This window comes from Vulpes lagopus, chromosome 5 (genome assembly GCF_018345385.1).
Source record: "Vulpes lagopus strain Blue_001 chromosome 5, ASM1834538v1, whole genome shotgun sequence".
NCBI lineage: Eukaryota > Metazoa > Chordata > Mammalia > Carnivora > Canidae > Vulpes > Vulpes lagopus.
Window position 1 is genome coordinate 97,333,471 of NC_054828.1, and position 23,750 is coordinate 97,357,220.

Sequence of the window (23,750 nt, forward strand, 5' to 3'; positions counted from 1 at the left end):
TAAAACAATATGCAGTTATTTTGGTGATTTTGAGAAAGAGGTTTTCAGAATGAGTAAAAGAAGAGCAGATGTAAAATCAGTAAGGTTACATTAAAAACCCTATACTCCTGAACTGAATTGGAAGTATCATTATAAACTCATAGTACATATTTCCTAGATCTGTCCACTAACACCAAGAAACAGTGACCAAACCACTACAGTGAGCACTCCTCACACCTAGACTTTGGTCTCTAATTATTATTGCCTACTAAGAGGAACCAGAGGCCCCTGGGAACCACTGGATGACTTCAGAGCGAGGGCATAAAATACAAAGATGAACCTGAAACATTTTGCCATACAAGATAACTACAAAACCATCAAAGACCACTAGGGTCATATCAAAAGGAATCAGCCAACTTAACACAGTTCCCAAGAGCCAAAAATAAGATAATTTCAGTAACAGTAAAGATTACAACTGCAATGGATTGAAACACACATGAAATATGTTTAAACCATAAGTTCATAATATACTCAAAGCAGAAAACAACTCTCACTGGAGAGCTTGGAAAGATGCCAGAAAATCACCATGGAAACTAAGGAAGGGGAAAAAAATCAAGAATTTATGCTGCCTTCCTATACAAACCAAACTTCAGACTAACCAAACAAAGAATTGATAAAAGAAGTTTCTCTTTATAAAGTATGCCAGCTAACAAGAAACAACAGCACAAGAATACTGTGCTGTGCATTAAATGGGAAGAATACTGTTTGCAACCCCTAAAGAAGTAGCGGGTCTATGCAGTAATCATGAATGGCTGCTACCATCAGAAAATTGAGGCAACTAGAGATTGTATGGCTCCCACCAGAAGTACCTGTCACCCCCAATAAAGTAGTCTTGCACAAATAAACACAACTGGACTCTGACTAAATCTCTCAATACAACTATATATATATATATATAAGAAACAGGACAGAGGAACCTGTTAAAAGACACTACAGAGATGCACTCGGGAAGACCCACACTGAGAAATTCTACAGGTCACACGATCCAATACCATCTTCTATCAAGTCTCCATGTTATTCCAGTATGTGCTAAAGGGTGAGAGCCATTGCTGCATTTAAAGGAGACTTGAGATGCATGTCCACAAATTACAGAGCATGGACCTAACTCAAACAAACAAAAACTCATGAGCCTCTCAGAAATTTGACAAATGTCTGAATATTTGAAGGTATTAAGGAATTGCTGATTTTTAAGCGTGATTGGTATTGAGGTTATGCTTTTTCAGAAGTCCCTGTGGTTTAGAGATAGATATATGCTGAAATACTTACCAATGAAATGATACGATGTCCAGGATCTGCTTCAAAAACATCGTGGTAGGGGAAAGTTGGCTGTATGTTAATTGTTGAATTAACAATTGTTAATTGTTGAAGCTGGTGGTTTCCACATGGTGTTCATCATACTATTCTACTTCTGTACGTGTTTGCAACTATGCATGGTAACAGTTTTACAATGCCAAAGATAGGAAGCTGTCTTACCTAGAGAGAGGTACAACTCCTAGCTTCTCTGGTAACTCCTCACTACTCTGGCCTAGTGCATACTACAGCTAGGAAAGGATAAGGGAGAAGTTGGTTTTCCAGAGGAAAGTGAGTAGTGGAAAGAGTGCAGAGACAAGGTATTGCCCAGGGAGGAAGAGCCCAGGCATCATCCACAAAATGGGGTCCCAAGCCATCAGGCATTCATATGTTGGTACAGTGGGGACAGGGCTGGGGTTGGGAATCCATAATTGGGAAGCAGCTTTGATGACAGCAGTCATGGTGATGTAAACCACTGTTTTAGACTGGGCCTACATGGCATCCAAGTCATCATCATACATCAGTCTAGGCAGGGCACGTGCTCTGTAGCTCCCAAATCACTCCTCACCTGCTGGGAGGTGAGAGGCTTGTCCCTCAAAACCAGTCCTGCTCTCGGAGGGAGGAATGCACTTCTGTGACACTGTACTTTCAGGATCATGGCCATGCCCTTGGACTGCCCTCCTTGGCATTCTGCACAGGGGACTGGATGGCATGCAAGGATCTAACCCCAGTCATAGCACCATTTGAAAACACAAGGCTGTGGCTAATATTGTGACTACAGTCTTGTGACAGTCCACAAAAGCAGATTTGCAGGCCCTCGTTCTGTTAGAGAGACTGCAGCCGGGCCCACGAGAGAAGAAACATGTCAAAAGCAACTCTTGACCGGGTCTCACTCTTTGACACAATAAGACAAGGTTAGGTTTTTCCTAGAAACCATCTTGGTATATGGCTTAATCACTAACTGGGCAACACACTTCCTCTGGCCCCATCTCACCAAGGCAAATACAATGAATTTTTAATTAAAATATCTGATGAAGTCTCGCCTAGATTAACATGTATTTGGCTCCTCCCAGTTCAGCTGGCTTTTTGGTTTTAACTTGAATGGTCTCCTCCACCCCACCCTATGTCCAAGCCAGTGCTTGTTTTCTTCAGTCACCTGGAGGGCACTGCCCCTTGGCTCCTACACCTGAAGTAGGAGGCCCTGGAATCAATGTAAATTCAAGCATTTTTGTAAGCTCGCCACACCCAGATGTTGCCTTCTCCCATTTGGCCAAGCCAAGTTTCTGTTGGTGGTGTAATCTCAAGGTTACCTCCATGTTTTCTTTCTTCTGCATTTATCCCAGTGGCTCCAGCCTAGATAGAAAGAGAGCCAGGTATCCCCTCCTAGAAGGAACTGGGCTAACTCCCATTCAGGGACAGGCCAGGTGGGCACGGAGGAGCAACTGACTTTATTTATTCAGTTGTAATACCAGGTTATGTTCTGAAATATGATTTCTCAAAAGGGAATTCATTCAGGCAGCACTTATGCTTTAATGTCGGTTCCTTGGTCTAGAAGAATCTATGTGCGGGTTCTAGGCCTTGCCATGGCTTTCTGTGAAAAGGATGGCAGGCATGTCACAGAGGGAATGCAAATGAGAACAGCATGCCAGGCTGTGGCAGGAGACCCACTCCCTATGCCCCATGTTGCAGGGGCATGATCCGGCCCTCAGCAGGCTAGAGCAGCTTCATAACGAGGCTTGACTAGTGATACAGAGGACTGACAGTCATTTCAGACACACACCGTAAGCATTTCCCTCCCCAGCTGGTTCAAACACACACTGCCATTTACCTAGCATTTTGAAAAACTGCCCATTTCCCTGTCGAAAAGACTTGAGAAGGTTCGTGCATAATCTACAGGAAGAGCTTAAAGCAGAAAAAAACCAAAACAAACCGTGATGGCAGCAGTTTGGGTCCTGTAGCTGCCATGTGTGCCACTCCGTGGAAGAGTGTCAGCACTGCCCTAGGAACCTGGGGGCACAGACGGGTGGGCAGGGACAAGGCAGGGTGGGGAGAGAGAGCTGTCGCTGGCAGGGCCCTCAGCTGAATCTTTGAGGAAGAGAAATGAGCCCAGATCTCTGCACTGCCGTGACCCCCCAGCTGCCCTAGAAGTCATAAGGGGACACAAAGATGGTGACCTTGGACACATGGTTGGCTTGGAAGGTGCGGTCCAGGTATTCCGACATGTCGACATCCACCTCTAGCGTCTGAGGCCCCTCCAGGGTCTGGACGAGGATCAGCTCCCCCGTCTGCCGGTCCGAGCGCTGCATCACGAAGTGTCCCCGGCTGTTCCCACCCACGATCCCAAACCGCAGGCTGTTGGGTCCAGGTCGGCCGGGGGCAGAGGCTGTAGCCATGCGGAAGAGCGTGATGGGTGTCTTCAGGTTGGAGGGCAGAGAAAGGTAATGGAAGGAGATGGTCTTGGGCAAGTGCCGGCAAGGTCTGCTGTCCATGGGGCAGGGGTTTCGCTCACACTGGCTGGAACAGAGAGGCCAAAAGTAGGGAGTCAGTCTTGGGGAGACTCAGGAGAGGTTGCTCTGCCCTGGCTTGTCTGCCCCATTGCCTTCTTGCAGAGGCCACTAGAGTGACCTTCTCCATCACCAGCCCCTCACCACAGGCACTCAAAGCTACTGGCCAGTGAGTGGGGCGGGCGGCAGGTGTGGCCAGGGAAGAAGTGCTCCCCCGACCCATTTGCATCTGTATGCATGTCCTCGTATATTTATTTATATATGCTGTTACTGTAGTTTTTACAGATACAGCCACGAAGATTAAGTAGTGATGCTGGTATTCAAACCAGGCACCCCTTCTATACATGCCAAGACCTCTCTCAGCAATGCTGGGACCCCAGCAGGTAGCCGGCAAAACTCTGGAATGTGGTGCTCTACAGGAGGTGAACTTTGCAAGCACCCAGTATTTATTCTTAAAGAGGAAACCTCGTCTTAACCATTTGGAATCAGGATCTTGTGGAAGTGCTTCTGATATTTTTCTACTTTATCCAACACACAGATATGATTTAGCATATTTAGTGACTCATATTATCACAGTTATGTAGGTCAAATATTGCACCTGGCTGATAATCGGGGTTGTCCCCATAGGCTATGACATACAGTCCCTTCACTGAGTGACTTCTGAGGAAGATCCTGCTGCCTCTGGTCTCAGTAAATAACTGCCACTGTTCAGTGCCACTGACCTTCTTGATGCTTCTATGCTGCCAGAAAGCAGCATAGATACTTCTTTCTAGCCCAGAAAGCAATTCAAATATCTGAACTTGTGAAGTTAATTCATTCTAAAGACAATGCTAAGGCTCTTGTGATCTCTTTCAGAAGAAAATAGAGGTATTTTGTGATAGTTGTTGTTATTCTCCTGAAAGGCCTGTCTCCCACCTTTTGAAAAAAAAAAAAAAAACACAAACCATTGGGTGCTTAGATTACTGGAACTCAAACCTCCTAAACCAGTGGAAAAGTAGATCAATAGAACACAAAGTGCACAGGACATGCAGTGTGACTGGAAATGCCCAGTTATTAGCCAAGTGAACATGAGGAAACAATCCTCTCCCAAATCGGTGTAATATCTACCTACCCTCCTGGTAACATCACCACAGCAGTCTTCTCTCCAGTGGCCACCCCCATGCCCAACAGTACTGCACCAAGGTGGCTATAATCCATCATCCTCCATGTCCATAGGGAACACTTGGAACATTACTCCTATGAGGGCAAACTGGGTTATTGCTGCACACAGCAGCATTGCATTAAATGCAACCACCAAAGGGAAATGGAAGTTCAGAGAAGCCGGACTTCCAGCTCCCTGCCTTCCATCTTTCCTTGGATATAACTGTATCTTCTCCTAAGAACCTCTGAATCTGGCCCAGCCAGGGGGGCCAACCATAGAGGCCTGGGTGAGGGACAAATGTGCCCAGTCGTGGGTGGCCCTAGCTATACTCACAATGGAGAAGTCTTCACGTAGCTCACATTGCCACTGCCCTCAGGGCATTCCGGGCTAACGCACTGGAAGCTTCCACCGGTGTTGATGCACATGGTCCCCCGGGGACACATGAGCTGTGGGCTCACACATTCATCAACATCTGAAATAAGGGAACCCAGTAAGGGTGAAGATCCCCTAAGGTCCCTTCCATCACATGACCACATGAAAAACCCAACAGGCACTGGAGTGTGGTGAGCTTTCCAAATACCCAATACTTATTTTTCAAACAGGAAACCCTGTCATCTTTAACTATTTGAAATCCAGACCTTGTGGAAGTGCTGCAGAACCGTGCAGGGGAGCCCCCCTCCCCGAGATCTTGTCTTTCCTCAGGGTAGACAGGTTACAGAGGTGCTAATAACACAGGAGTGTTACAGGTCACAATGCTTCACTCAGACCTGCCTCCTCCTCAGCCTAAATGCCCTAGAGTCTCCCCTCAATGGCTGTTATTAGGCCCCTTAAGAGTCAAATCTTGTGGAAAGGCTTTCTCCTCAGCCTCACCCCACCCCAAATGCAGATGTCTCCACTCTCCTTTGTAGGAGTTCTCTGCTGCTGCCTTCCCCTCAGCTGGAACCCAATCTGCACAAGCCTACCTGGACCTTCTTGAGCATTTGTGGGATGAATGGATAGAGGGAGGGATGGATGGAGATGGATGGAGGGATGGATGGAGAGATGGATGAATGGAAGGAGGAAGGGATGGAAGGATGGATGAAGGGATGAATGGATAGAAGGAGAGATGGATGGTTGGAGAGATGGAAGGGGGGATGGATGGAGGGAGGGAGGGATGAAGGAGAGATGGATGGAGGGTGGATGATTGGGGGATGGATGGAGGAATGGAAGAATGGATGGAGGAAAGGATGGATGAATGGATGGAGAGAGGGAGGGACGGAAGGAGGGATGGATGGAGGTGTGGATGAATGGGGGATGGATGGAAGGGTCTTCTCCAGTCCCAGGTTACCCACTTCTAGGATCCTTGCAGCAGAACCCCACTAGGACATCACTGGGAAGCCCCTCTCCTCTCACATTCCACATGGACGAGCCCTTGCCTTCTCTGTTCCTTCTTTCCCAGTGTTGGAGCCACTGTCTGGGACCAGCCAGGCTCTCCCTCGAGCCCTGCAGCCACCTGCCTCTACAGCAGCATCACTCACCCTCACAACTCTTCCCATCAGCCAGCATCCGGTACCCGCTGGGGCAGGCACAGCGATAGGAACCTGGGGTGTTCACACAGGTGTGCATGCAGAGCCGGGGGCGTCCCTCCTGCCCGTAGAGCTCACATTCATTCACATCTGGAGACAGAAGTGCCCGGTATGACCAGAAGCCACGAGGTGGACATCCAGTAACCATGACCCAGGATGGCTGTGCCTCAATTCTTCGAGGCGATGGCCACTGTGGCTTAGTGGCTGGGCCCAGTGCCCTGTCCCCAGCAGAGCACCCAGAAGAATGGCAAGCATACGCCTCTTTCTTCCCCAGCCAGGGGCCGAGAGGGCTGAAGGGAGGGGTGACAGGGACCTAGTAGTAGACCCCAGATGGGTTGCTCCGTGTAAGGCTGAAGACTAACGGGGGACCCTGCAGAGGTTGGCCGATCAGGTGGGCAGCCCAGAGTACCAGCCTGGGTCCCAGCCCCACTTGAAACTGGCCTCATCAACGAGGGTCTCGTTTCTGCTGCTGTAAAACGAGGCGGTTCGCACCCAACTGGCCAGTTCTCTGGGTTGGGCCCGTTTGGTGTGAGTTTTTCTCAGAGGCACTTTGGTATCAAGAGAGGTTGGCTGGAGTTGGCTGGAGTTGGCTGGAGTTGGCTGGAGTTGGCTGGGGCCACAAAGCGAAGTAGAGAGGGGGCCGGGGCGGAGTCCTCCTGCCGGGCACAGCGCAGGGGCCTTCCTGCCGCACCAGGACTCCAGCTCTCTGCGCCCACCCGCGGGATTGCGGCCGGGATGCGGCAGGGGGGCGCGAGGCCCTTCGACACGGGTGCGCGCCGTCTGGAGGGCCCCGCGGGCTCCTGACACGGGGCGCAGCCTGCGCTCCCCCGCGTTCTCCAGCCTGGACTTACCGCCTGTGGCGTAGAGCTGCCTAGACGGCGAGCTGGGCGGGGCTTTCGGAGACTCGCCCCCGCCCACCCCCGTGCGGGTGCCTCCCGGGCCCCGCCCCCGCCCCGGGCCCCGCCCCCGCCCCGCCCCGCCCCCAGAGCTCCCGCCTACCCTGGCAGACGCCGTCGCCCGCGGCGCCGCTCAGCTGGAATCCCGCCTCGCAGCTGCAGTGCTGCGCCCTCTCCACCTGCGCGCAGCGCGGCGCGCGGCTGAACGAGGGGTCGCCGGGCACGCCGTCGGGGGCCGCTGCGGGGAGAGGACACCCTCAGTGCACCTGCCGGGCTGGGGCCGGAGGAGAACCGAGACGGGGGCGCGGCCCCCCTCAGAGCTTACTCTGGAGTAGGGAAAGGAAAGACAAGTGAGCGACCGGACACCCGCAGGCGCCCAGGGCCACCCCGAGGAGCGGGCGCACGGGAGGGCGGGAGAAGCACCTGGCAGGAGCCCGCAGCCCGGCCGCGGCGCACAGAAGGACCCCAGTGCTCTGAAATCCACGCTTTCCCTTCCAAAGGCTGAACAAACGCCAAAATGCTAACAGTGATCCCCGGAGTTTAAAACCATGGAATGTAAAACACAACTTTTCTTTGGAGGGGGTGGGGTAGGGTGTCTTTTTTTGTTATTTTTATACTTTACTAAAATAGCTAAGCTTTTTGTTTTTAAACTAAGAACATCAATTTTCTTTTAAAAAGATTTTATTTTCCTAAAGATTTTATTTACGAACAGGGGAGGAGCAGAGGGAGAGGGAGAAGCAGACTCCCCACTGAGCAGGGCACCCCATGAGGCTCCAGGGGAGGACCCCAAGATCATGACCTGAGCTGAAGGCAGATATTTAGTGAACTGAGCCACCCAAGCATCCCTATTTATTTATTTGAGAGAGAGAGAGAAAGACTGAGCAGGAGGAGGGGCAGAGGGACAAGGAGACTCCTCACTGATCAGAGACACCGATTCCACTCCGGCTCCATCCTAGAACCCTGGGATCATGACCTGGGCCGGAGTCAGATGCTTAATCAACTGAGCCACCCAGGCACCCTAGGAACATCAATTTTCTAATCAGAAAAAAAAATTAGTTTTTGAAAGTATTCAAAGGATTTGGAGATCTCAAGCTTAGGGGAGATGGTAGAGGAATCAGTAGTGAAAGTAATGACACAGAAGAGGACACCAGAGGACATGTATTGTGTGACTCCACTGAGGCTAGGTTCTCAGAGTAGTCAAATTCATAGATTGGGAAAGCAGGAGGCTGGGAGAGGAGGAAATGGGGAATTATTGTTTCAAGGGCCAGGTGAAAAAGTGGAGGTGGATGGTTGCAGCAGAACAGGGTAAGCGCACTTAATGCCTCTGGCCAGTACACTTGAAATGGTTAAAGTGGTAAATTTTATGTATGTATATTCTATTATAATAGGGGGGAAATGGTGAATGGATTTAAAAAAGTATTTGGAGAGAGGCTCCCCTCAGAGCTGGGCAGACATGGGCAGAGCCGATGGGAAGGAAGGATCCAGGCTGGGAGACCAGGTGAGCAAGAACCCCGGCCTTTGCTGAGCTGTTCAAGGAGACCATGAGGACATAAGCTGGCTTCAGATGCACCTGCTCACTCCCTCTTCCCCTTCCCTGGGGAGATTCTTGTCATGGGGATATTTTATATATAAAGTGCCCCCCCCAGACCTGAGGAGCAACTGCCTAAGGTCCTGACAGCAGAAACCCTGACATGTAGGGCTTAGAACATTCAGAACCCAGTACCAGCTCACCTGGGTTGAAAGAAGGCCCATTTCTTTTTCCTTCCTGTTTGTAAGTAGGACGAGAGGCAGTGGGGCTGTCAAGAAGGCCCTGCCTCTGGTCTCTGTTTCCAGAGAGAGCAGCCACAGGGATAGGGGCAGGCTGGCAGGGAGCCTCTGGGCTCCTGGGGAGGGCAGCTTCTTTCTGAGAAAGCTCCCAGCAAGGCTGACTCAGCTGAATGGAACCAAGACAATTAAGCAGCAAATCTCTGGGGGCAGAATTTAAAACTGGCCTTGCACTGGGTCTGATGCAAGAATATCAAGTACTGACAAAGCTCCTATTTTCTGGACACTGCTGTTAACTACCAATTCCTCCTCCCCACACCAAGATTCCACATAGAAATCCAGACAACAAGACAGGACTTTGCCAGAGTTTTCTGGCAAAGAAAGAGGACATCTTTAGGATTTGATTTTTTTTATATAGGCAATGTTGGTTACAGCACAGTGTAAGACCCTTCATAGATTCCTTATTGGATTGTCTTGCCATCTGCAAAAACAGCCACTTCATAGCCTCTAGACCTGGCTAGGGATGTGTTGGGACTCAAGATGTGGATAATAAGCTCACCACCAGGGGGGCCTGGGGCTCAGTCAGTTTAGCGTCTGCCTTCCACTCAGTCCCTGATCTCGGGGTCCTGGGATGGAGCTCCACATTGGACTCCCTGCTCAGTGGGGAACCTGTTTCTCCCTCAGCCTGCTTATGCTCTCTCTCTCTCTCTCTCAAATAAATAGTAAAAATAAAATCTGTAAATAAAAAAAAAGCTCACCATCAGTCAAATATCTAGTTGCACAGCTCTGAGGGTTAGTTTCACTAACTACTGACTTTACAGGGTGTGAGGGAAGCATTTGAAATGAAGAGCCATTCTGTCAAACTGCAGAGAAAATGTGTAACAAGTGAAGGTGGAACAACAAAACCTCTTGGGCCAAATTCCCAGTTTGGGGTGCTTTCATATTGGGGGGGGGGGCAATCCCCCTACCTGCATTTTCTTCCATAAAAAGGACCAAAACTCTGCTTACACAAAAGAGCTAACTCCTATCCCAGATAACCATGTCAGGGAACCAGAGGAATTAAGAGTCGAAGAGCCCTCTCCCCAGGTGGGCAACCAAGGTGGGACACATCTGCATCTGGTGACCCACAACCAGGCTGCCCTCCCTCTGCAGCAGAACATCCTCCCACAGCCCCACAGCAGCCACATACCTGTCTGGGCCTGGTGCTGACAATGGCTCCCAGTCCTCCCTGGAGGACAGATGCATTTGTACTCATTGACTCCTTCTACACATGTTCCACCATTCTGACAAGGCTCGCTGGAGCATTCGCTGATGCCTAGGAAAGGAATAATTTTCAAATACATGTAGGTGGGTTCTAATTCTAAAAGGAACCCAAACCAGAGATGGGTTGGTTACCTGTCTTCACATGACAGGATGACTTCAGCTTTTGCTCGCCCACTCTGCCCTCACTGCTGCCCCGAGCAGCAAGAGCTGGGAGAGGGGCTGCTGGGCCTGAGCTGCAGCCCACCCACCATTCGGCAAGCCATGTACCCTTTGGCACACACTCTGCTCACCTGGAGCTCTGCCTGCAGGAGCTGGCCTGTCACCCAGCTATGCTCCATCAGACGCACTCTCTAATTTACAGGGTAGACGGCCACGTGTGCACCCCAGTCTGGGGTGCTTTCACATTAGGGGGCAATCCCTCTACCTTCATTTTCTTCCATAAAAAGGACCAAAACTTTGCTTACACAAAAGAGCTAACTTCCGTCCCAGATAACCACATCAGGGAACCAGAGGGGTCAAAGGGTAGAAAAGCCCTCTCCCCGAGTTCCTGACACATCTGCCTTTGAGTCAAGCCATACTGTCGCCCTCAACTCTGCCCTTAGCAGCCAGCACCCAGGAAGGGCAACTTTTTTAAAAAAGATTTTATTTATTTATTTATTTTGAGCACAAACGGGGGGAGGGGCAGAGGGAGAGAGAGAATCCCAAGTAGATGCCACACCCAGGACAGATCCCGACACAGGGCTCCATCCCACAACCCTGAGGATCATGACCTGAGCTGAAATCAAGAGTCAGATGCTTAGCTGACTGAGCCACCAGCCGCCCCGGGAAGAACACCCTTTGAATAAGAACCCAATTCAGGGGAGTTATAAGAGGGAGAGATGGTCCACCGCAGTTTTCAGAGAAGGGGAAAACGAAGTCTCTCCAAATCCCCACCCAGTAGCCCTCCTGTGCTCATTTCCTGTGCATCCAAGGAAGACTTCCTTTTGACTCTTGAATTTCCTCAATGGCAGAAAAGAGAAATATTCTCTGCTCATACACATAGCAGTCCTGTGGGAGAGCTATAGAGATATATATATACAAATTTAATAGATTTCTGTCTGTGTGGTAGGATTCCAGGCAATTTTTCTTTATTTACACTTTTTTTTTTGTACTCTTCTGTTTTACCATAATGAGCTTTTCCACAATAAATTTTCTAATCAGAAAAAAAAAAATTCTTTTAAAGCCTCAGGCCACATCTGCTTGCTAGGAATCCTTAGCCCAGTCTTAATGCACAGAGCACAGGCCCTTTCTACCAGAGAGAGATTTGTCAGTTCACTGAATTGACCACAGCATCTCAGGGAAGGAAATTGGAGACCTCGCCTTGTTGGCATACGAGCGTCCTTCCCTGCTGTATCTATCAAGAGGAAGAAAGGTGCTTTGCTCCTGATGAGAACAGCAGCCCTGCCGTGGGTGGGTTGGCAGGGACTTCGGCTTCCCTTCCTCCTCCTCACCGCTGGGATGTTAGATGGACTATTGTATGGTTGCTGTTTGTCGTGAAGGGACCCAGACCGTCCAGATGCTGCTTATCCCTGGGGACAGAGCCTTTTCAGCTTCTCAGCAACCTCAGCCTGCTTGTGCTCTCCCCATCCGTTCTGTTCGCAGATGACCGGGTTCCAGGAATGTGTCTGGAATGACACTGCACACAAATGCCACAGAGCTTGAAATTCCCGTTTCTGCCCATCATTCAGCCCCAACGCTCTTCACCAGCAGAGTCTGAGAGTGGGCAGACCACAGGCTGTGACGTGGTGGGCAGAGAGCCAACGAGTGCGACACTGGTAGCTTGCAGTCTGGCCCCAGGAGGAGCAGCTCCATTGTCTCTCCCCTCTGGGCCTCCAGTGGGACGGACGGGGTCCAGCTGCACCTGGGGGTGGTGGTAGTGGGGTGCGAGGGAGGGTCATCGGCCTGACAGAGAAATGCACAGGTGCCCCAGGACCCTGGGGTCCATCTCCCTGTCTGGATCTTGTTGTCCGGGCTTCTTATTTCTAGACGGGCTCCCCACAGACTCTTTCTTTCTTATCTTGGTGCACTGTTGGAGGCGTTCCATGGCCTGACGCCCAGGCCTGGTGCCCCATCTGCGTCCTGATTGAAGTCCAGTTGTCATCACGTTCACATCTGTCCCAGGCTGTGGCATTTAGTTCAGTGCAGGGTGACTTCAAAGCTGTAAAGAGGCTGCCAAGCCAAAAGCATGCAGGATAATTCTGTTTTAATCTACCGTTTAGCGAGCACTTACTTTTTCCCTGGAGCTAGGCTGTGTGTTTTACACGCACGATCTGCTTTTCCTCTTGTATTTCTAATCCTTTCCTGTGTTCTGTCATCTTGTTTCAGATTTTCCATTTCTCCAATCACCTCATTGCTGAAGCTTTCTAGTTTTTATTTATGCTGTCCTTTCATAGTTTTTATCTTTTTCAAATTTCTTTCAGCTTGTTTGGCAATATTAGGTAATAGTTTTCATCTGTTTCATGGCCATGTCTTTCTGGCATTTCCTCATTGTCTGTAGAGACTTTTTATTCTCTTTTTTTCTTATAATAGTTTGTATGGGATTTGACAAAAGTCCTTTTCTGCTCCTCATGTTTAGGGGAAACAACTTTTCCTATCTGGCTGGTCCAGCTTCCAGACTGTCTGCCTTGGGCTTCTTTCCTTTTTTTTTTTTTTTTTTTTAAGATTTTATTCATTCATGAGACACACAGAGAGAGGCAGAGACACACGCAGAGGGAGAAGCAGGCTCCCCACGGGGAGCCCGATACAGAACTCGATCCCTGAACTGGGATCACGCCCTGAGCCAAAGGCAGACGCTCAACCGCTGAGCCACCCAGGGGTCCCATGGTTCAGGATTTATCTTCTCTGCCCCTTTTGTGCTCCTCTCCTGCTTTTCCCTGGGCCATCTCTTTCATTTGCACCGACTTTCTTAGCTGGGCTCCATTTGGATCCACCTCCCAAGAGAATCTTCTCAACACGGGGCTTTGTCCTGGAAAGTTTTGAGAGTTCCTCTGGGCCAGCAGAGCGCTCCAGCAACTGAGACATCGTGTTGAAAAGCTGCGCCTTGCCCTTGCGAAAACTGGCCCAGGAAAGCCAGGACTGGCACAGATCCTAATAAGATTATTAGATTTCAAAGAAAAAAAAAATCCTTTGGGCATCCGGGCAAGAAGACCAAGATACTTATGGATGGCAGCAGCAGAACCAGCTGCAACAGAAGACATGGAGGCACATTTAACATACTCAGGGAAAGAAGATGTGAGATAGTTGATGTACAGCCAAATTGGCGTCCAGTGGGAAAGTGGTACACTCTCTGAAAGGACAAGAGCTCAGGGAATGGCCCCCAGTCCCTCTGTAGGAACAGGCTGGGGAAATGTCCACATGAGGACAGCAGTGAGGCTCCCCAAGGCACAGCATCACAAGGAGGGATGACAGCACGGCTTCCCGGCAGCAGCGTCTACTGCCAGGCCCAAACAAAACAAAAATTTCACTTGGATCTCATCAAGCCTCTGGAGTTAGCTACCAGTTTATAAGAAATTCAGAGACCAAAAGGGTACAAACTTCCAGTTGTAAGATAAGAAAGCCCTGGGGTTTTGATTGCAGCATGGTGACTGTAGCTAACACTGTTGGGTTGGTGTGTAGGGAAGTTAAGAGAGTAGATCCTAACAGTTCTCATCGCAAGGGAAAAACTATTTCTTTTCCTTTTTCTTTTTGCATGTCTATATGAGAGGATGGATGGTAACTAAACCTGGTGCAGTAATCATTTCACAGTAAATGTAGGTCAGGTCATTATGCTGCATACTTTACACTTAACACAGTGCTGGATCTCAATTGTATGTCAATAAAACTGGGGTGGGGGAGAAAGATATCAGAAGATCACGCTAAATGACCCCACAGGGATGAAGTTAGCAAAATCAAGGCTGTGGGAAAGAAACCAATTTCTTCAACAAACTATAAGGGATTGAAGTGGGGTGGCAGGAGGAAGGAAAAGGAGGGGAAGGAGGAGACAGTAAACTTCTATAAAAAGGCATAAGAGGGATCCCTGTGTGGCGCAGCGGTTTAGCGCCTGCCTTTGGCCCAGGGCGCGATCCTGGAGACCCGGAATCGAATCCCACGTCGGGCTCCCGGTGCATGGAGCCTGCTTCTCCCTCTGCCTGTGTCTCTGCCTCTCTCTCACTGTGTGCCTATCATAAATAAATAAAAAATTAAAAAAAAAAAAGAAGAAAAAAAAAGGCATAAGAGAAGGGTGCCTGGGTGGCTCAGTCATTTAAGCCTCTGACTCTTGATTTAGGCTCAGGTCATGATCTCAGGGTCGTGAGATCTAGCCCTTTGTTGGTCTCCACAAAGGAGACCCAAAGGTCTCCCAGCATGGAGCCTGCTTAAGACTCTCTCTCTGTTTCTCTGCCCCTCCCCCTTCTCTCCCTCTCTACTAAAAATAAGATAGAAATTAGAAAAAAACCCATAAACTTAAAAAAAAAGTGTAAGAGACATATCAACCAATGGTAGTGTGGCACTTAAATGAATTCTGGTTCAACCAAAGTGTTAAAACCACGTGAGACAACTGGAGAAATTTTTACCCTGATGAGATATTTGAAGATAATAAAGGAATTTGCTATATTTGAGTATGTACAGATCATGATACTATTTCTTTCCACTTTTGTGCAGTTGAAATTGTCCATAGTGAATACTGTTTTAAGATTGCTTGTTTTAGCATTATTTATGATTACGAAAACCTGGATATAGCAAAGGGATAGTTCAGTAAAGTGCAGAATAGCCCTTATAAGGAAGTGCTTCATAATCATTAAAGTTCTGTTTAGAAGGAAGAGTTAATGAAGATTTGCTTGTGTTAATATCTATACATAAGTGATGCTAAACTTGCATATACAGTCCTACATAAAAGTCTGCAAGGAAATTCACAGTTTTTTAAACATAATCCCTTATTCGTTCATTCGACCATTGGGTAAATTAGCCAGCTGGCCTCTTAGTAACTACTAAGTGGCTACTGTAGCAAAGGAAGCTGTCTACTCAAATCTTTTTTTTTTTTTTTTAAGATTTTTTAATTCATTCGTGAGAGACACAGCACATAGGCAGAGGGAGAAGCAGACTCCCTGCGGGGAGCCCGATGGGGAACTTGATCCCCGGACCCCAAGATCATGACCTGAGCTGAAGGCAGATATTTAGTGAACTGAGCCACCCAAGCATCCCTATTTATTTATTTGAGAGAGAGAGAGAAAGACTGAGCAGGAGGAGGGGCAGAGGGACAAGGAGACTCCTCACTGATCAGAGACACCGATTCCACTCCGGCTCCATCCTAGAACCCTGGGATCATGACCTGGGCCGGAGTCAGATGCTTAATCAACTGAGCCACCCAGGCACCCTAGGAACATCAATTTTCTAATCAGAAAAAAAAATTAGTTTTTGAAAGTATTCAAAGGATTTGGAGATCTCAAGCTTAGGGGAGATGGTAGAGGAATCAGTAGTGAAAGTAATGACACAGAAGAGGACACCAGAGGACATGTATTGTGTGACTCCACTGAGGCTAGGTTCTCAGAGTAGTCAAATTCATAGATTGGGAAAGCAGGAGGCTGGGAGAGGAGGAAATGGGGAATTATTGTTTCAAGGGCCAGGTGAAAAAGTGGAGGTGGATGGTTGCAGCAGAACAGGGTAAGCGCACTTAATGCCTCTGGCCAGTACACTTGAAATGGTTAAAGTGGTAAATTTTATGTATGTATATTCTATTATAATAGGGGGGAAATGGTGAATGGATTTAAAAAAGTATTTGGAGAGAGGCTCCCCTCAGAGCTGGGCAGACATGGGCAGAGCCGATGGGAAGGAAGGATCCAGGCTGGGAGACCAGGTGAGCAAGAACCCCGGCCTTTGCTGAGCTGTTCAAGGAGACCATGAGGACATAAGCTGGCTTCAGATGCACCTGCTCACTCCCTCTTCCCCTTCCCTGGGGAGATTCTTGTCATGGGGATATTTTATATATAAAGTGCCCCCCCCAGACCTGAGGAGCAACTGCCTAAGGTCCTGACAGCAGAAACCCTGACATGTAGGGCTTAGAACATTCAGAACCCAGTACCAGCTCACCTGGGTTGAAAGAAGGCCCATTTCTTTTTCCTTCCTGTTTGTAAGTAGGACGAGAGGCAGTGGGGCTGTCAAGAAGGCCCTGCCTCTGGTCTCTGTTTCCAGAGAGAGCAGCCACAGGGATAGGGGCAGGCTGGCAGGGAGCCTCTGGGCTCCTGGGGAGGGCAGCTTCTTTCTGAGAAAGCTCCCAGCAAGGCTGACTCAGCTGAATGGAACCAAGACAATTAAGCAGCAAATCTCTGGGGGCAGAATTTAAAACTGGCCTTGCACTGGGTCTGATGCAAGAATATCAAGTACTGACAAAGCTCCTATTTTCTGGACACTGCTGTTAACTACCAATTCCTCCTCCCCACACCAAGATTCCACATAGAAATCCAGACAACAAGACAGGACTTTGCCAGAGTTTTCTGGCAAAGAAAGAGGACATCTTTAGGATTTGATTTTTTTTATATAGGCAATGTTGGTTACAGCACAGTGTAAGACCCTTCATAGATTCCTTATTGGATTGTCTTGCCATCTGCAAAAACAGCCACTTCATAGCCTCTAGACCTGGCTAGGGATGTGTTGGGACTCAAGATGTGGATAATAAGCTCACCACCAGGGGGGCCTGGGGCTCAGTCAGTTTAGCGTCTGCCTTCCACTCAGTCCCTGATCTCGGGGTCCTGGGATGGAGCTCCACATTGGACTCCCTGCTCAGTGGGGAACCTGTTTCTCCCTCAGCCTGCTTATGCTCTCTCTCTCTCTCTCTCAAATAAATAGTAAAAATAAAATCTGTAAATAAAAAAAAAGCTCACCATCAGTCAAATATCTAGTTGCACAGCTCTGAGGGTTAGTTTCACTAACTACTGACTTTACAGGGTGTGAGGGAAGCATTTGAAATGAAGAGCCATTCTGTCAAACTGCAGAGAAAATGTGTAACAAGTGAAGGTGGAACAACAAAACCTCTTGGGCCAAATTCCCAGTTTGGGGTGCTTTCATATTGGGGGGGGGGGCAATCCCCCTACCTGCATTTTCTTCCATAAAAAGGACCAAAACTCTGCTTACACAAAAGAGCTAACTCCTATCCCAGATAACCATGTCAGGGAACCAGAGGAATTAAGAGTCGAAGAGCCCTCTCCCCAGGTGGGCAACCAAGGTGGGACACATCTGCATCTGGTGACCCACAACCAGGCTGCCCTCCCTCTGCAGCAGAACATCCTCCCACAGCCCCACAGCAGCCACATACCTGTCTGGGCCTGGTGCTGACAATGGCTCCCAGTCCTCCCTGGAGGACAGATGCATTTGTACTCATTGACTCCTTCTACACATGTTCCACCATTCTGACAAGGCTCGCTGGAGCATTCGCTGATGCCTAGGAAAGGAATAATTTTCAAATACATGTAGGTGGGTTCTAATTCTAAAAGGAACCCAAACCAGAGATGGGTTGGTTACCTGTCTTCACATGACAGGATGACTTCAGCTTTTGCTCGCCCACTCTGCCCTCACTGCTGCCCCGAGCAGCAAGAGCTGGGAGAGGGGCTGCTGGGCCTGAGCTGCAGCCCACCCACCATTCGGCAAGCCATGTACCCTTTGGCACACACTCTGCTCACCTGGAGCTCTGCCTGCAGGAGCTGGCCTGTCACCCAGCTATGCTCCATCAGACGCACTCTCTAATTTACAGGGTAGACGGCCACGTGTGCACCCCAGTCTGGGGTGCTTTCACATTAGGGGGCAATCCCTCTACCTTCATTTTCTTCCATAAAAAGGACCAAAACTTTGCTTACACAAAAGAGCTAACTTCCGTCCCAGATAACCACATCAGGGAACCAGAGGGGTCAAAGGGTAGAAAAGCCCTCTCCCCGAGTTCCTGACACATCTGCCTTTGAGTCAAGCCATACTGTCGCCCTCAACTCTGCCCTTAGCAGCCAGCACCCAGGAAGGGCAACTTTTTTAAAAAAGATTTTATTTATTTATTTATTTTGAGCACAAACGGGGGGAGGGGCAGAGGGAGAGAGAGAATCCCAAGTAGATGCCACACCCAGGACAGATCCCGACACAGGGCTCCATCCCACAACCCTGAGGATCATGACCTGAGCTGAAATCAAGAGTCAGATGCTTAGCTGACTGAGCCACCAGCCGCCCCGGGAAGAACACCCTTTGAATAAGAACCCAATTCAGGGGAGTTATAAGAGGGAGAGATGGTCCACCGCAGTTTTCAGAGAAGGGGAAAACGAAGTCTCTCCAAATCCCCACCCAGTAGCCCTCCTGTGCTCATTTCCTGTGCATCCAAGGAAGACTTCCTTTTGACTCTTGAATTTCCTCAATGGCAGAAAAGAGAAATATTCTCTGCTCATACACATAGCAGTCCTGTGGGAGAGCTATAGAGATATATATATACAAATTTAATAGATTTCTGTCTGTGTGGTAGGATTCCAGGCAATTTTTCTTTATTTACACTTTTTTTTTTGTACTCTTCTGTTTTACCATAATGAGCTTTTCCACAATAAATTTTCTAATCAGAAAAAAAAAAATTCTTTTAAAGCCTCAGGCCACATCTGCTTGCTAGGAATCCTTAGCCCAGTCTTAATGCACAGAGCACAGGCCCTTTCTACCAGAGAGAGATTTGTCAGTTCACTGAATTGACCACAGCATCTCAGGGAAGGAAATTGGAGACCTCGCCTTGTTGGCATACGAGCGTCCTTCCCTGCTGTATCTATCAAGAGGAAGAAAGGTGCTTTGCTCCTGATGAGAACAGCAGCCCTGCCGTGGGTGGGTTGGCAGGGACTTCGGCTTCCCTTCCTCCTCCTCACCGCTGGGATGTTAGATGGACTATTGTATGGTTGCTGTTTGTCGTGAAGGGACCCAGACCGTCCAGATGCTGCTTATCCCTGGGGACAGAGCCTTTTCAGCTTCTCAGCAACCTCAGCCTGCTTGTGCTCTCCCCATCCGTTCTGTTCGCAGATGACCGGGTTCCAGGAATGTGTCTGGAATGACACTGCACACAAATGCCACAGAGCTTGAAATTCCCGTTTCTGCCCATCATTCAGCCCCAACGCTCTTCACCAGCAGAGTCTGAGAGTGGGCAGACCACAGGCTGTGACGTGGTGGGCAGAGAGCCAACGAGTGCGACACTGGTAGCTTGCAGTCTGGCCCCAGGAGGAGCAGCTCCATTGTCTCTCCCCTCTGGGCCTCCAGTGGGACGGACGGGGTCCAGCTGCACCTGGGGGTGGTGGTAGTGGGGTGCGAGGGAGGGTCATCGGCCTGACAGAGAAATGCACAGGTGCCCCAGGACCCTGGGGTCCATCTCCCTGTCTGGATCTTGTTGTCCGGGCTTCTTATTTCTAGACGGGCTCCCCACAGACTCTTTCTTTCTTATCTTGGTGCACTGTTGGAGGCGTTCCATGGCCTGACGCCCAGGCCTGGTGCCCCATCTGCGTCCTGATTGAAGTCCAGTTGTCATCACGTTCACATCTGTCCCAGGCTGTGGCATTTAGTTCAGTGCAGGGTGACTTCAAAGCTGTAAAGAGGCTGCCAAGCCAAAAGCATGCAGGATAATTCTGTTTTAATCTACCGTTTAGCGAGCACTTACTTTTTCCCTGGAGCTAGGCTGTGTGTTTTACACGCACGATCTGCTTTTCCTCTTGTATTTCTAATCCTTTCCTGTGTTCTGTCATCTTGTTTCAGATTTTCCATTTCTCCAATCACCTCATTGCTGAAGCTTTCTAGTTTTTATTTATGCTGTCCTTTCATAGTTTTTATCTTTTTCAAATTTCTTTCAGCTTGTTTGGCAATATTAGGTAATAGTTTTCATCTGTTTCATGGCCATGTCTTTCTGGCATTTCCTCATTGTCTGTAGAGACTTTTTATTCTCTTTTTTTCTTATAATAGTTTGTATGGGATTTGACAAAAGTCCTTTTCTGCTCCTCATGTTTAGGGGAAACAACTTTTCCTATCTGGCTGGTCCAGCTTCCAGACTGTCTGCCTTGGGCTTCTTTCCTTTTTTTTTTTTTTTTTTTTTAAGATTTTATTCATTCATGAGACACACAGAGAGAGGCAGAGACACACGCAGAGGGAGAAGCAGGCTCCCCACGGGGAGCCCGATACAGAACTCGATCCCTGAACTGGGATCACGCCCTGAGCCAAAGGCAGACGCTCAACCGCTGAGCCACCCAGGGGTCCCATGGTTCAGGATTTATCTTCTCTGCCCCTTTTGTGCTCCTCTCCTGCTTTTCCCTGGGCCATCTCTTTCATTTGCACCGACTTTCTTAGCTGGGCTCCATTTGGATCCACCTCCCAAGAGAATCTTCTCAACACGGGGCTTTGTCCTGGAAAGTTTTGAGAGTTCCTCTGGGCCAGCAGAGCGCTCCAGCAACTGAGACATCGTGTTGAAAAGCTGCGCCTTGCCCTTGCGAAAACTGGCCCAGGAAAGCCAGGACTGGCACAGATCCTAATAAGATTATTAGATTTCAAAGAAAAAAAAAATCCTTTGGGCATCCGGGCAAGAAGACCAAGATACTTATGGATGGCAGCAGCAGAACCAGCTGCAACAGAAGACATGGAGGCACATTTAACATACTCAGGGAAAGAAGATGTGAGATAGTTGATGTACAGCCAAATTGGCGTCCAGTGGGAAAGTGGTACACTCTCTGAAAGGACAAGAGCTCAGGGAATGGCCCCCAGTCCCTCTGTAGGAACAGGCTGGGGAAATGTCCACATGAGGACAGCAGTGAGGCTCCCCAAGGCACAGCATCACAAGGAGGGATGACAGCACGGCTTCCCGGCAGCAGCGTCTACTGCCAGGCCCAAACAAAACAAAAATTTCACTTGGATCTCATCAAGCCTCTGGAGTTAGCTACCAGTTTATAAGAAATTCAGAGACCAAAAGGGTACAAACTTCCAGTTGTAAGATAAGAAAGCCCTGGGGTTTTGATTGCAGCATGGTGACTGTAGCTAACACTGTTGGGTTGGTGTGTAGGGAAGTTAAGAGAGTAGATCCTAACAGTTCTCATCGCAAGGGAAAAACTATTTCTTTTCCTTTTTCTTTTTGCATGTCTATATGAGAGGATGGATGGTAACTAAACCTGGTGCAGTAATCATTTCACAGTAAATGTAGGTCAGGTCATTATGCTGCATACTTTACACTTAACACAGTGCTGGATCTCAATTGTATGTCAATAAAACTGGGGTGGGGGAGAAAGATATCAGAAGATCACGCTAAATGACCCCACAGGGATGAAGTTAGCAAAATCAAGGCTGTGGGAAAGAAACCAATTTCTTCAACAAACTATAAGGGATTGAAGTGGGGTGGCAGGAGGAAGGAAAAGGAGGGGAAGGAGGAGACAGTAAACTTCTATAAAAAGGCATAAGAGGGATCCCTGTGTGGCGCAGCGGTTTAGCGCCTGCCTTTGGCCCAGGGCGCGATCCTGGAGACCCGGAATCGAATCCCACGTCGGGCTCCCGGTGCATGGAGCCTGCTTCTCCCTCTGCCTGTGTCTCTGCCTCTCTCTCACTGTGTGCCTATCATAAATAAATAAAAAATTAAAAAAAAAAAGAAGAAAAAAAAAGGCATAAGAGAAGGGTGCCTGGGTGGCTCAGTCATTTAAGCCTCTGACTCTTGATTTAGGCTCAGGTCATGATCTCAGGGTCGTGAGATCTAGCCCTTTGTTGGTCTCCACAAAGGAGACCCAAAGGTCTCCCAGCATGGAGCCTGCTTAAGACTCTCTCTCTGTTTCTCTGCCCCTCCCCCTTCTCTCCCTCTCTACTAAAAATAAGATAGAAATTAGAAAAAAACCCATAAACTTAAAAAAAAAGTGTAAGAGACATATCAACCAATGGTAGTGTGGCACTTAAATGAATTCTGGTTCAACCAAAGTGTTAAAACCACGTGAGACAACTGGAGAAATTTTTACCCTGATGAGATATTTGAAGATAATAAAGGAATTTGCTATATTTGAGTATGTACAGATCATGATACTATTTCTTTCCACTTTTGTGCAGTTGAAATTGTCCATAGTGAATACTGTTTTAAGATTGCTTGTTTTAGCATTATTTATGATTACGAAAACCTGGATATAGCAAAGGGATAGTTCAGTAAAGTGCAGAATAGCCCTTATAAGGAAGTGCTTCATAATCATTAAAGTTCTGTTTAGAAGGAAGAGTTAATGAAGATTTGCTTGTGTTAATATCTATACATAAGTGATGCTAAACTTGCATATACAGTCCTACATAAAAGTCTGCAAGGAAATTCACAGTTTTTTAAACATAATCCCTTATTCGTTCATTCGACCATTGGGTAAATTAGCCAGCTGGCCTCTTAGTAACTACTAAGTGGCTACTGTAGCAAAGGAAGCTGTCTACTCAAATCTTTTTTTTTTTTTTTTAAGATTTTTTAATTCATTCGTGAGAGACACAGCACATAGGCAGAGGGAGAAGCAGACTCCCTGCGGGGAGCCCGATGGGGAACTTGATCCCCGGACCCCCAGATCATGACCTGAGCCAAAGCAGACACTCAACCACTAAGCCACCCAGGTGCCCCCCACTTTTTTTTGGTAAATATTTTTATTTGAGATGATGTGAGAGCACGATCAGAGGGAGAGGGAGAAGCAAACTTACCGCTGAGCAGGGAGCCTGACGTGGGACTCGATCCCAGGACTCCAGGGCCACACCCTGGGCTGAAGGCAGGCACTCAACCACTGAGACCCCCAGGAGCCCCTACTCAAATCCTTTTTTAAAGATCTCTGAGAAAAGGCCTCATATGCAGCAGTTGAGTGAAGTGTGCTCTAATCTGACTGCAAAATACCCTTCCAAGCCCTTGATCCACTGCCACAGCCTTGCTTTTCCAGTATCCTGGGGGCTCGGGCCTCCATGGGCTTCTCCTGTCTCCTGGGCCCTCCCTCGCCATCTGACCTTTCAGTGCTCTTCAGGTCCTGAGCCACTGACTGTCTCTACTCTCCTCACCCTTGCTCTTAACCATGGTCTGTGAATTTCAATCCTGTCATTGTGCTAGTAACTTCCAAGTGTGTATCTCCCACCGTCCGCCTGTCCACCTGACTTCTCTGTCAGGAGAGCCAGCCTCAGGCACGTGGTATTTGGAGCCCCATTTGGCTGAATGAGAATGGGCCTTGGGCCCGGAAGCTTCCTTAACATGTGCTAAAGATCCCAAGCCGCTGCGGCCTCTGCACCTCTTGGGAGAGCTTCCTTTCCCTGGTTC

At 48.6% G+C, this 23,750-nt stretch overlaps 1 protein-coding gene across 1 annotated transcript in view; it reads right to left on the reverse strand.

Annotated features, from left to right (window-relative positions):
- Positions 1 to 2,758: 2,758 nt before the first annotated feature.
- Positions 2,759 to 23,750, reverse strand: part of FBLN7 (fibulin 7) — a 52,699-nt gene continuing 31,707 nt past the window's right edge. Inside the window, exons 4-8 of the mRNA XM_041754008.1 lie at positions 17,787 to 17,912; positions 7,539 to 7,673; positions 6,492 to 6,629; positions 5,308 to 5,446; positions 2,759 to 3,843 (exon numbers count right to left, since the gene is read on the reverse strand). Of these exons, the coding sequence (XP_041609942.1) occupies positions 3,471 to 3,843; positions 5,308 to 5,446; positions 6,492 to 6,629; positions 7,539 to 7,673; positions 17,787 to 17,912 (911 nt within the window). The 3' untranslated portion in view covers positions 2,759 to 3,470. The remainder of the gene's footprint in view (positions 3,844 to 5,307; positions 5,447 to 6,491; positions 6,630 to 7,538; positions 7,674 to 17,786; positions 17,913 to 23,750) is intronic.